Source organism: Odontesthes bonariensis, chromosome 9 (genome assembly GCF_027942865.1).
Source record: "Odontesthes bonariensis isolate fOdoBon6 chromosome 9, fOdoBon6.hap1, whole genome shotgun sequence".
NCBI classification, from domain to species: Eukaryota; Metazoa; Chordata; class Actinopteri; order Atheriniformes; family Atherinopsidae; genus Odontesthes; species Odontesthes bonariensis.
Window position 1 is genome coordinate 22,584,856 of NC_134514.1, and position 12,943 is coordinate 22,597,798.

The following is a 12,943-nucleotide window of genomic DNA, read 5'->3' on the forward strand; positions in this document are numbered from 1 at the left end:
TCCCAAAAGCCTAAAAAACCAAACATATTTTTAATGAAGGGGTTGTTTTACCAAACTCACAAGTAATGCTGGGATTTTTAGATCTTGGTTTATTTTTCTTCTTCATGACATTTAAAGAATACTTTGTAGTGAAGTGAAGTGAAATTTATTTATATAGCACTTTTCAGCAACAAGGCGATCCAAAGTGCTTGTATATCCCATCACGAAATCTGATAGTAATTACCAGAGTCAGTATCTCTTCATTTACAGTGAGTAGCCAGTCCTTTGCTTTATTCTCTTTTTGGAAAATATTTCTTAGGTTTCCTCATTAATTTGGAGAGTTTTTTCCTCCCATATATGACCCCACAAAGCGTTTGTTCATCCAGGCTGCAACTGCCCATACTTACGTTTTAAAGAATGTGCAGCATCTAGTAGAGCAACTGTACGTGAATTGTAATAATAACATCAATGATGAGAGTAGTTGCGTTTTGTAGTTACAAGGAAGTGACAGAAGTGTGAATGATACACACATCATCCTGCCTCTCATTTTGGTAAATGATTAAAAACTTTTCCAAATATTTCTGGGTCTTACTGTGAAATCAGAAACTGAGAGGGAGCACTTGAGCAGCAGTAATCTTGGTTTACATCACGGCACATGCTTATAGAGAGCAGTAAGACGCGAGTGCAAACTGAGGTCATCGGAGTCAGAGGCGTCAGTAATAGTTGAACCTTCACTTTGACTTTTAGCCACTGAAATAATGAAAACAAATGTCAATGAAATGGTTGAAATTGTGTCTTGGAAAGTTATTTCCACATCAGAAATAAAAGAAAAAAATAACCTAGTGATTATCTAAACCCGAAGACTGAAAAGTTGATATTCACAGAAGCTTTGCCTGCAGCTCAGGTGAGACAATCCATGATGAAATTGACAGTAATTATGTTTGAAAATAGGTGATTAAAAAATTAATTTATACACATTTAAAATGGCTGCCAAATAACCTTCGCAATCCTGTCTGTTTTGTTGTTGTTCCGTATCACAGCCAGTGACTCCAGCCATCATTAACCTTTTCATGCGATTATAATGATCAGGCTCCGTGATCATAATTTTCTATTGCGACGAGAGCACAGGTGGAGAAGAAGATAGATGAAAAGGTTAAACAAAAATAAATCTGAGGTGAGTGGGGCATGTGATTGCTCTGATTAACAAGGCCATTAGCTTTAATTGCTTCCAAGAATTGACTGTCACGCGTTTCCTGTTCACAGCTACTTGGACTGTCTGGTGGCCACGCATATGTTACTTTGCTCTTGGGTGGAAACAGCTGTTTACATTTTACAGGATTTTAAAGAAGAACCGTTTTCTGTTTTTCTCAAGAAAGAAACAAGTGTAGGAGCAGCAGACAGCTGCAGGGCAAAGCAGAAAGCATGAATGGATCCACGTCCTGTTCTAACTACAGCCCTGTGTCAGACGGGCACCTGCCCTGGTTATAATAACCTCACTGCTGGGTTGCAGAGACCAGTGTCTCTTCCTCTGGCTTTTCTCCAGTGAGAGAAAACATGAGTGAACATGAGCCCTATACGTCGATGTGTTAGCTTTTCAAGGCGTCCATTGTCGATGATATGTTGAGAAAGAGTGTGTCTCCAGATACCTTGTGTTGTTAAACCCAAAACTTTAAAACCCAACACTTTTTAAGTTTACACAGATGAATGGGATAGAAGAGTAGCAAGTCTTCCTCTTGGAAAAGCTAGATCCATGTGATATGTTATTATATTTTTGTTATGGGTTGGAAAAATTCCTAAAAAAATAAATGTATTATTAACACAGTAGGATTGGTGGGAAAAAGATTGTGGTAGAGAATCAAACCAACACATCAGCTAAACACCTTGAAAGTGAAAAAAAAAAAAAAAAAAAAAAAGATTTTGCCATTTGTGTCTTTATTTACTTTAACAAGCATGACACAACTCAGTGACCTGATCTTTGTACATGGATAAGCCTTTTAGCTTGACCACTTTGTTTTCTTAATAAAACATTTACATCCATTTGAGTTTATTTCTACATACCATAAAAGAGAAATAACTGCCAGCATTGTTGACATTTCTTGTGTCCTTGAACTCCAGCAATTCTTCGATCTTTAAGTATTATCAGTGTTTGCCAGCTTGTTAAACAGGGCAGCGAATATCCTTTTTGTCCACTTAGTTTTTTTACAGCTTCATTGATTAACGTCCGGGCATTTTCATCACCTTTATTTTTACAGTTTGCTTTATATAATCCTTCCTGTACCACCTCAGGTGTCATGGTTCTCTGACCATGATGCATTTATTGCTCAGTGACATTGCTTTGCACTTAATGATACAAAAATCCAACCATAGCTACGTCTGTATACCAACTAAGTGGAGAAGTCTTGATACACGCCATGGCTACTTCTCACCTTGACTGCTGCAATGCTCTTCTAGTAGATCCCTTGATAGATACCCACCGTGACACCCCTTCTGGTGTCACGTCTGGTGTTCAGTCAACCAAAAAGGGCACATCACTCCACCATTCATTGAACTCCACTTGCTACCATGGCCTAATTCTTCACTAATCCTTGCCCACAGATTGGATTCTGCATCTGAGCTCAGCTATTGAAACTCAGCTTGTTACTGCCATCCCTGCACCCAAAGCACTGTCATAAGAGACTGCTCTGTCTTTTGGTTTAATGATGGTGGTACAAGCTAATAAATGATTATAGTAAAGACTCCTAACATGCCAAACCCACATTAGCTTGTGAACGTTATTGCTCACTCTTCCCGACCAATGTTCTGTCTTTTAAAGACTATGGTTTTGTGAGGCAGTACTTTGCATTCATTTGTTTTTTCAACTGAGTAACGTCCATGTTCCTCAGCATCACTACATGCACGGTGCCTGCGAATTCATACCAGCACTAATCAGTGTTGTGTCAGACTTGTTGGAAAGCTTACTGCAGGGCGTTACTTTTGAACAGCGATCCGTGTTTGTACTCGTCTTTTCACTACTTTTTACTGTCTTGTAGTTTGTATTTTGGGAAAAGAACGTGAGACTTGTCAGTAACTGCTGATCAGCAGACCAGCCACTGTGCATGCAATGACGATGGTCTTCAGTTGAGAAAATTGTGAATGAGTAAAAAACTGTCTAATGGAAAACTAATGTGGCCTAAAATTCACCATATATACAGTGTTAACTTGAGCTCCATGAATTGTTTTAGATGCTGAAAATGAGCTTTTCCAAACCAAACTTCAGAGAAACTGTGAGCGTAGTTTTCCCCTCTGAATTCCCCTTTGATTCTTCGAAATAACAGAGCTCAGACCACTCATAAGTAGTTCACACAACCCCACTGAAAAACTCTTTAACATCAAGCCAGTTGAAGCTTTACTTGATTACAAACAGATTGCAACACTCGAGCACTGCCCTTAAACATAATACAGTGTTGTTATTTTTCTTCTCATGTGCAAAACTTATCATACATCTTGTATTGTTTGCTGAATCTGGCATTTGTTCATATCTTTAATGGTTTGATGTTAAATTTGGAGAACTGGCTCAACACTGATCTATCTCTGAGGTCTATGCATGGTATAGACACACATTTATTGCTCAAATTTCAGAAATACCCACATATATTCTTGTCCAACAGTATGTAGGCTTCAATGCAATATCTGTTTAACTTTTTCTCGTATGTACACTTGCTGCTGTGATTTAGACATCAGTACCAAAGGTACAAGAGTTCCACATAAGAGCTCCAATGGCTCCAAGCTAATTTTGATTTTAATAATACTTATTTACTCTGAACTTTCCGTGTGAGGCCTTCCAAATGTGATGGCTGAACCGTGTTCTATAAATATCTTCTAGTGTCACAGCTGCTCAGATTTATCGTCACATCTTCTCCTCTCTCCTCACTTTTCTCCTCTCACGTGATACATCTCTGTTTTGTAGTAAGCCACTAGAATAAAAATACCCCCAGTGTGATGGATTTTTGACAGCGAGAGTCTCCACCTCAGCTGATTCCCTCTTCAAAATGGTTTCTATGCTCAGCTCCCCCAGATGGCTCCTCTCTGCTGATGAGTCTGTGCTTTCATCTCCACTTTAGTTGTTCCTTCCATCTTTTATTTTAAGAAAGTGCGCAGTGGATTAGTTCACCCCATGAAAAGCCTTTGGATTAAGAGTGTGAGGGGCGACACAGAGGATGATGAGAGGAGGACAGGGGGGGCAAAGAAAAGGAGAACTGCAGAAAAAGGAAGACAAACATTGGAGAGAGAGAATAGGTGGTGGTTGGTTTAAAGAGCAAAATGGGAAACGCACAGGAAGTCAGAGGATGAGAGAGCATCGCATTTACATGAGAGGATTTGATTTCTGCTGGTGTTCGGTTTTGAAGCTCTGCTTCATGTTCAACAGTTTCTGTTGTATTTCTTCTCGCTTAGCTGTGACTAGGTGTTTATTAAGAGTCCATTGGCTCCTTTTAAAAACACAAAAACTGACTTGCTGTTGCCATGCAACTCTTTAAAAGTGTTTCAAACGTTTCAAATGTGCATTAGTATTTACTTTTTGGGCTGCTCACATTTGTTAATATTGACTTTACATGATTAACATGAGACGATCACCTCGGTTCACTTGGTTTACAGATAGATGTATATTTCATTACATTGTTATTAACAAAAATGCATCTATCTTTGATAAACAAGACTAAACTTGGCAGTAGCTTTAGCTGTTAGCATTACCCTTCAAAAAGTAATTTTTCAGAGGGTAAAATCAGTTTGCATGAATGGCTAGTCTGAATTTGTTTTAGCTGGATAAAATGTCAACGGACAGTGGGTGTAAAGGAGGCCAGGTGATTGAAGTTGTGCCAGAAAGAGATCTTGGCAAGCTTCACATTTTCATTTGATGTGTTGTCCAACTGCTATTTAAGGTAAGTGTTCATGTTGCTCCAACAATCACTCTTCACAATGGGGTGAAAAGCTTGACATCACAGAGGACACACTGTGAATTGTACAATGACACACAATAGGTTAATTTAACAGTAATTTATTGTGTACATATAAAGATGGGGGGTATGAAAAGAGCAACCCGGAGTATTTCAGAAGCATGGTTGTTTAAACAGTTCAATCATTTAAGAATGACTTGAGAATTTTGGGACGTCATCATTGTGGAGATGTAGAGAGGACGTCAACACATCAGACTAAAAGGGCAATTAGAGAGGATTAGATACTGCGCCTTTAAGAGTAAGGGTGAAACCAGAATCTGCCCTCCAAAGTGCACCATTTTCAGTTCAGATCTTAATTCAGTAAGATGATGGAGAAACACAACAGCATGGCTACGTTTACAACTAATTTTTACATACTTAAAGGATAAGACCGGTTTTTTGACATTGGGCCCTTGATTTCACATTATAACATGATGTTCTACTCACCCCTGCTTGTTGTTGAACATTTGGAGCTGTTCCGAAGATATTCGCGAGGCGTCTGGCTGCTCTCTTGAGATATTCGGCCATGAAACGGTTTCCTATGGGCAAGTTCATACAGGCACAAACTATGCTGTTTATAATTTATTAATTACTCTACACCAGCACTGATAACGTGGAGGTGCGTCGCTTACTTAAAAAAATCCGGGTTACTAATTTTGAATTTTAGCCGAATGAATAAATAGGCAGCAGGTCTGTGGGCTGCCTGTGGCAGTAGCACGACGATGACGTCAGTAACACCCACTTTACGACAAAAAAATCAAAATTACAATAACCCGGATTTTTTTAAGTAAGCGACGCACCTCCACGTTATCAGTTCTAGTGTAGAGTAATTAATAAATTATAAACAGCATAGTTTGTGCCTGTATGAGCTTGCCCATAGGAAACCGTTTCATGGCCGAATATCTCAAGAGAGCAGCCAGACGCCTCGCGAATATCTTCGGAACAGCTCCAAATGACAAACAACAAGCAGGGGTGAGTAGAACATCATGCTATAATGTGAAATCAAGGGCCCAATGTCAAAAAACCGGTCTTATCCTTTAAGCGTCTGTATGAGTCAGCCGGAAGTCCATTCACCTCTTTGGGAAATTCCGTAAATTTCCCATAGATGTGGAAAGGGATAGATGTGTTTCAATGCATTGAACATTGAGGGGAATGTCTGTAAATCATGTGGACTTATGCTCCAAACACATGTAAGTGGAAACGAGGCATAAGGGTCAGGGCGCCTGGCTGCAGCCCCAAACACGTTACCCTCTGAAAACAGTTGACAAAACAAAAAGTACGACAAAGGAGGATCTGAAGTGTTGAACCGAAGAAATTCAAATGTATATCAAGCAAGAATGGGGAAACTTTTTAAACTAAAAACTGCAGCTATAGCAATTTCCTCATTTGCCAAATAATCCCAGTGTTGATAGAAGAAGAGTTGACGCAACACTGGAGTAAACATCTCAGCTTTTTGCGTCATGTTGCTGGCATCATACTCAAAATGGTCACACACTTTTCAAATGACAAAGATTCAAGGTATCTTTGGGAATATTTTCAATTACGTATAGGGTTAAAATCATAGTATTCTCTCTCTGTTTGCAGTTTATGTAGCACAAAATACCACAAAATAAATAGTCTCCAGCCTAATATCCAACACAATGAATCCTAAAAATGTCTGGCTTGCTGGTATACTTGATCCTACATCTCTATATTTAGATGGTGCAGAAGATAGAGGGGATTGTGGTGATATTCTATTTGGGTCACCTTTTAAGGTCTGTTATGCACACAACCAGATGAAAAAATCTGCATGGATGTTTCTATTATGCCAAAACCAAATTTACGTCCAGTTCCAAACTACACCTGTTATATTCAAAGTTGAATCTCGTACATTTTTTCAACTTTAAGCCCGTAATTAATCAGCTACATTAAATGTTTTAATGGATGTATATAAATCTGCATTTCACCCTGCTTTATTGGTATCTTGTATACTATTTTACTACAGATGTTTGTTTTCAAAACACGTGGTTGTGGTGGGTTTTGTTTGTTTTTGTTTTGTATGGACCTAGCCGATGGCTCCTGTGTGTAGTGGTTTAGTCTGTTTGATATTATTCAGGTAGAAAAACCATCTTCCTCAGCTGAGAGCATAGACCGTATACAGTCAGGTGAAAAAAAAAGCACACTCTCTGTCCTTTCTAAGGTTTTATGTATTCGGATATGATGATAATCAAAAAAACATAAATAAATTAGCTGATCCTCACCAGTCTAAAATCAGGCCTTTGCAACCTCAGAAGAAAATATGAAATACAACACGGTGTCATTATTTATTTAACGAAAACTAAGCCAAAATGCAGAACCAGTGTGTGAAAAACTAATTCCACACCATGATTCAACAGCTTGTACAATCACCTTTTGCAGTAACAACTTGAGGAGACTGTTTTCTTCACCATGTTATCAGTCTCTCACATCATTGTGGAGGAATTTCAGTCTATTCTTCTTTACAACGTTGCTTTAGCTCATTGAGAGCCTTCGCATGCAGAGGAATTCATGGTCGACTCAGTGACTGCAAGAATGCTCATTTTCTGTGAATGCAAAAACATCACAAAACATCAGCCAAATTTCTTTTGCCTAATTTTGCACTGTGTATTATGGCCAAGAACGTCCACTTTGGTCTTGTCTGTCCAAATGATATTGTTCCAGAAGTACTATTGTTTATTCTGATGCATGCTTTCCAAACCTAAGTTATAATGCTATGTTCTTCTCTGAGAGAAACAGTCTCCCAGTGACTTTTAAAAGCAAGCCATTCTTGTTCATAGTGTAGCTTCTTTTTTCAGGTTCTCTGTGCATTGCATGGTTTAACCTTGGTGTAGACTTGCTAGGACATCCACTCGTTGAAAGATTGGCTACTGTCTGGAATGTTTCCCACTTGTGAATGATCTCTCTCACTGCAGAATGATGGAGTCCAAATAGTTTTGGAAATGGCTTTATAACCCTTCCCAGGTTGATGAGCAGCAACAATAGTTTCTCTTAAGATCACCGCTGATGTCTTTCCTCCTTGACTTTGTGTTAACACACACCTGGATGTTTCAGACCAGCAAACTGACAAAACTGTGTAATACATTATGTGTTGTTGTTCAACTGAGGATGTAATTATGAGACCGGGTAAGGAAACGTTGATTTTTTTTTTTTCATATCCCATCACGTAAAACCTTTGACTGTATAACAGATGAGTGTAGCTATCTTAACAGCACCTTTTGATTTTTAAATTGCTGTTCTGAGTCTCTAGTTGCTTTCTTGGGCTTTTTGGAGACAGAAGCGAGCGTACTTGGACATGACGGAAGAAGTGAAAAGCAATCCTTGAAACTAGACTGGAAAAACATATGCATCTCTGTGGCCAGTATCTATTTAATCGTGGAAATATTTTAGGATTCATCACCAGTACACTCAAAAAGAAAGAAAGAAAAAGGAATCAACTTTTTGTGTGTAATCTAACCAACACATATACATTAATGGCAAATTGTTTGATAGTCCAACAAGCAATGCCTCACAAGTGTTGTCAACACATGTGGTCTTTGTGTGCAGCATTGCTTCAATAAGATCACAAAAGTTGGGTTTTGTTATTATTATGTGTTGAATGGGAGCAAATGTCACCCAAAGGGAAACAAATACTAGTTGATAACAGCGTGAAAAATCTAATTCCTTTGAGCATAAAAGGCATTCTCTGTGGCAAAAATGACCTTTTCAGCAAAAGTGAAGACCAGCACTTGAGCTACCACAGGGGTTCACAAATTCATACTTTCTCTGTATTTTCCCATTCTGGACCCCTACCTTCTCACTTCCTTCTTTATTGTCTATTATTTTCTTTATCCTCTTCCCTCAACTTTACCCATCCAACATTATTCTCAGTGCAAAATTAGAGGTCACGGCTTCTTTAGTCCCTGTCTGTTATTTTGTTACTTCTGTAATGGACCAAGGAGACAAATATTACCTTACCATCAGAGACATAGATATTACTTTCAAGGGTCTCTTATTGCTGTCGTGAAGATGGAGCTCATGGCTGTCTCAATTGGCAATTAGGGATCTAGTGTGAACGTGTTTTTTTTTTTTTTTTTTTGAAGGACCGAGGTAGACAACTTGTGCACGTGTGTCATAATTTGTGTAGTGGCAAAAACATAACAGCCTAGCTTTACAAAAAAGGATTGAATGGCCAAAAAATGTCAAAGCTTCAACAGTGCTGAAATAAAAAAAAAAGTCAGGCGACTTAAATCAACCTAACAGTAGTTTGCAATGACAAACCCTCCAAACGGAGCTCAGAGTGTTCAGTCACTTGCAGCTCCATACCATGACATGAATTCTGTCTGGTTACTGTTTTTGGTGGTGATGCCTGCAGCTCTCTCACTGTTGTTGCGGCTCATCGGCGGAAATTCCTCATGAATCAAGCAGCTGTTTTCCGCAAACAAGTTCTGACAACCCTTCACGTCAGTCAAAAACGACACAGCATGGTGAATTTAGCAGCCACAGAGCAGCATATAGGTGCACAGAGGTTGGTGATGAAGACAAACCAGGAAGAAAAGGGGAGTACTGGCAGTACATGAGCTGTTATACGGGAAACTGCTCCGCCTGAATGCTGCTGTTGTCCCGTGTCAGCTGAATGTGTAAAGCTGCTGTCTGCCATGGACAAACTTGCCTTATGAACATTCCCTCATAATGTGTCACTACATATGTGTGCACCTGTTTATACACATGCGTGTGCGTTAACTTGCGCGCGCACTGCCCAAGTCCGTGCCCTTGCCTGCGTCGTGCAGCTCATTATGTTTGGTCGGTGTTGGGGCTCCTGCGCTTTCTTTTTCTTTCTTGGCTCTTAGCGGACAGACGGGCAGTGGACCGCTGCTGCTGCTGACACCGCGGGACTCGGACTTCATCACAGCCCTTCTCCTGTCACGGTCAAACAGTCTGGGATTCCTTTAGTGCTCGGACTGGGATGCGCATCTGGACCGGAGAGAATCCCGGAGACAATTACGCGTCGAGGGTCTCCGCTGTAGCTCTCCCTATATCTTCCAGCCCGCACAGAGGAAAAAATCAAACCGGTTGAGGACAGTTCGGGTATCTTTTTGAGAATGGCAGGTGCAAAGTGCCTTTTGAAAACGCCGAGGTAAGACGCTGGTTTTTTTTTTTACCCCCCAGAATTCCAAACAAACAAAGATTTGGCGCCTATTCCAAAAATCAAATAATCAAGTCTTGGCATGCTATTTAACTGTATGTCAGACTTAATCATGTTTTTGGTTGGTCTGGAGTGAAACTTTGATATTCCCCTGCAATATTTCACACAATCTATCATTTTTTTTGGTGATATATCTAGCATCTTTTTCTATTTAATCTTTTCGAAAAAGCAAATCGGTGAAGTGATTGTGATGTTCCAGTGCGCCATATCATCAATGTGATGATTTACATCGTTAATTTCACAGACCGTGCACCGTGTCAGTTTGTGTTTACTGCTATAGAAGCGCACCACAAGGCACTTTGTTGCTCTAACAGTGCAGGCTACAGTCAATGTTGTGCAGTACGTGTCAGCTCGCCTGACCTAAATGATAGAAGTCTGAGGCAGTCACGCTTCCCGGGGAAATGCACGGATGTCACACTTTGCTTTAGTTATTTCTCCCAAGGCTTGTGTATGCAAATTAAAGCTAAAATGAAAAGCGTCTGCAATTCCTCTGACCTAATTTTGCCTCTAGATTTGAAGCTGTTAGATCAGAAGTCTACCACCAAAAGTTGCCTTATTTGTGAATCAGTAAAGTGTCGTTTTCTTTTCCGAGGCTGGAATCCTCCAAAGCTGTACAGTAACAGACACTGAGGTTCACACATATCAGGAGTCAACTGTGTCCTCTGGTCAAGTGAGGTAGCTGGACTCCCGCGAGTACGAGAGCGCACCGACCTGTCAATCAATACGGTGTCGTGATGGAAAGGTTGATAAGCGTAAAGACTGGAAAAAGAGGGCGTGCGTGACAAAAACTCCACTGCTCCTTCTCCCTTTCCAGTGAAAACAAACATCTGCACGAACTACCGTCAGATCGGTTTTTGACTGTATTTTTTCAGTGTTTTTCATTTCCATTTTTTTTTTTTCACTGCATCAATTTAGCTTTCTGGAAGCATCCGGGATATTCACCACAGAGTCAATGGCACCGTGTGTGTGTGTGTGTGTGTGTGTGTGTGTGCGTGTGTTGGGGTTTTTGATGTGGCCCTTGCATATGAAGCAGTCTATTTAAAGCTCATCATATCCACTTATCTCCACAATTTTTTTTTGTGTGGGTATTTAAAGCGAACTCACTCGAGCGCAGTTGCTTACATTGGACATGCTCATTAACAGCAAATCTATCCCTGGAGGCTCTAAAAGAAAAATGCCTTTGACTTGCTGTGAAATACGTTATGTGGATTTTTTTTTCCTGGATTATTCAGGAAAAATGGAAAAAAAACAGCAGTTCATATTTGAATATGCATGCCCAGCCTCTTCATTTTCCAAATTGATCCTCATTAATGCCAATGCAGATAAGCTTTGGTTTGCCTTATCTCTGCGAAAGCATGCACAGAGGATAATGACGTTTTCCTCCGAGTTCTGAGCTTGATGAGTTGTTCTTGGGCTCATGAAAGTCATGCAGACAGCCCCTTGTCAGTACATTTTGAGTAATTTGATCTTATGCACCAAATGAAGGTCACATGTTGTATTTCTCTGCCTGTCCAGTCTGAATCCTCTGCTCTCACAGTCAAACTTCACTAACTCTCAAAGTTGCCAGGATGTTCTGACACTTAGATTCTTACAGCAGTTGTGTAATATCAGTTTATTTAATAATTAAAAATTTGGAGATGCTGTCAATCTTCTGCAAAAAGCTGCTGTTCACTCCAACATGCAGTTGGATTTACTTTGATGCACAGTGTGTGGCAAGAGTGCATCCATGCAGCTCATGCAGTGAAAGTAGACATCACACACATGGTTTCTCATGAATTATATGTGATAAAAGGGTCTTGACATACAAAAACAAATACATGAAGTTCCTCAATAAATTATGAGAGATGTCCCTTTGGTGCATTTTCTTAAGTCCAAACTGGAGCATTAAAAATGTTTTGATCTGAATTGTCTTGGTGATTCAACAAAGTATTTAGCACAGAAATTCTAAATCATCATCATGTCTGACAGGAGAGGAAGAGTGTCACAGCTCCACAGCACGAGATAATCTGACATCAGATGGGCTGCTTCAGTCAGAGCTGGGATAACCAGTTCTTACAGATTTCAGCACTTGACGGGAACTTACTCTGACAAAGTCAATTCTGTGCCCTTTTGCCTTGCAGTAACCTCCAGTCGTCTGCCATGTTCGAAGGCTCGGAGTCTGTCGAGTTGGAGGGAGTCAGCACGGAGAGCGCTGTGGCCTCATCCATCAGCGCCTGTAAGAAGGTAAAAACAAAGCTGTGCCTCATGCATTTGTGTTGGAAAAAGAGTGTGTCTACCTCCCCGAGTGTCCCTTTCTCTGACTGCTCCACCCACCACTTGTCAACCACCTTTTTTCATCACCTTGAGGTCATGTTAGTCTTTCCATCGACTTCTGTTTTTGTGTTGCCAGCAGTGCAAGAGATATTCATTTCCTAAACCTGGGTGCCAATGACACCCATGGGTTGTCTAATAAGAGGAACAGTTAGGCCCACAGGTCAGTCCAGTAGATTTATCATCATGCAGTGCCAAAGAGACAGGAGGAGAAATGGTGCAGATCAGTGGGCTGGGGTGGTGGTTAGATTGAATTTCCTTTCAAGGTGTGCATAGGTCTACGTTTGTATGTGCCCAACTATACACTGTGAGTGTGCGGGTGAACTGGCTGGTCTGTGTTCCCAATTAGCCCACCACTCCAGATCCTAACTGTCTTCCACTCGAGTGTACTGCTGAGACACGAGGTGATGTCTTTCTTATAATTGGGGCTTAGGCTCCGCAGAGTGGTGCCATCAGCCTTTGATATTATCGCTCCCCGTGAGAT

At 40.4% G+C, this 12,943-nt stretch overlaps 1 protein-coding gene across 2 annotated transcripts in view; it reads left to right on the plus strand.

The window, feature by feature from the left end:
* The first annotated feature begins 9,690 nt into the window (after positions 1-9,690).
* The window catches only part of sphkap (SPHK1 interactor, AKAP domain containing), a 40,226-nt gene continuing 36,973 nt past the window's right edge, over positions 9,691-12,943 (plus strand). For both annotated transcript variants that reach the window (XM_075473652.1, XM_075473653.1), the window contains exons 1-2: positions 9,691-10,080; positions 12,270-12,372. In XM_075473652.1, the coding sequence (XP_075329767.1) occupies positions 10,046-10,080; positions 12,270-12,372 (138 nt within the window). In that variant the 5' untranslated portion in view covers positions 9,691-10,045. The remainder of the gene's footprint in view (positions 10,081-12,269; positions 12,373-12,943) is intronic.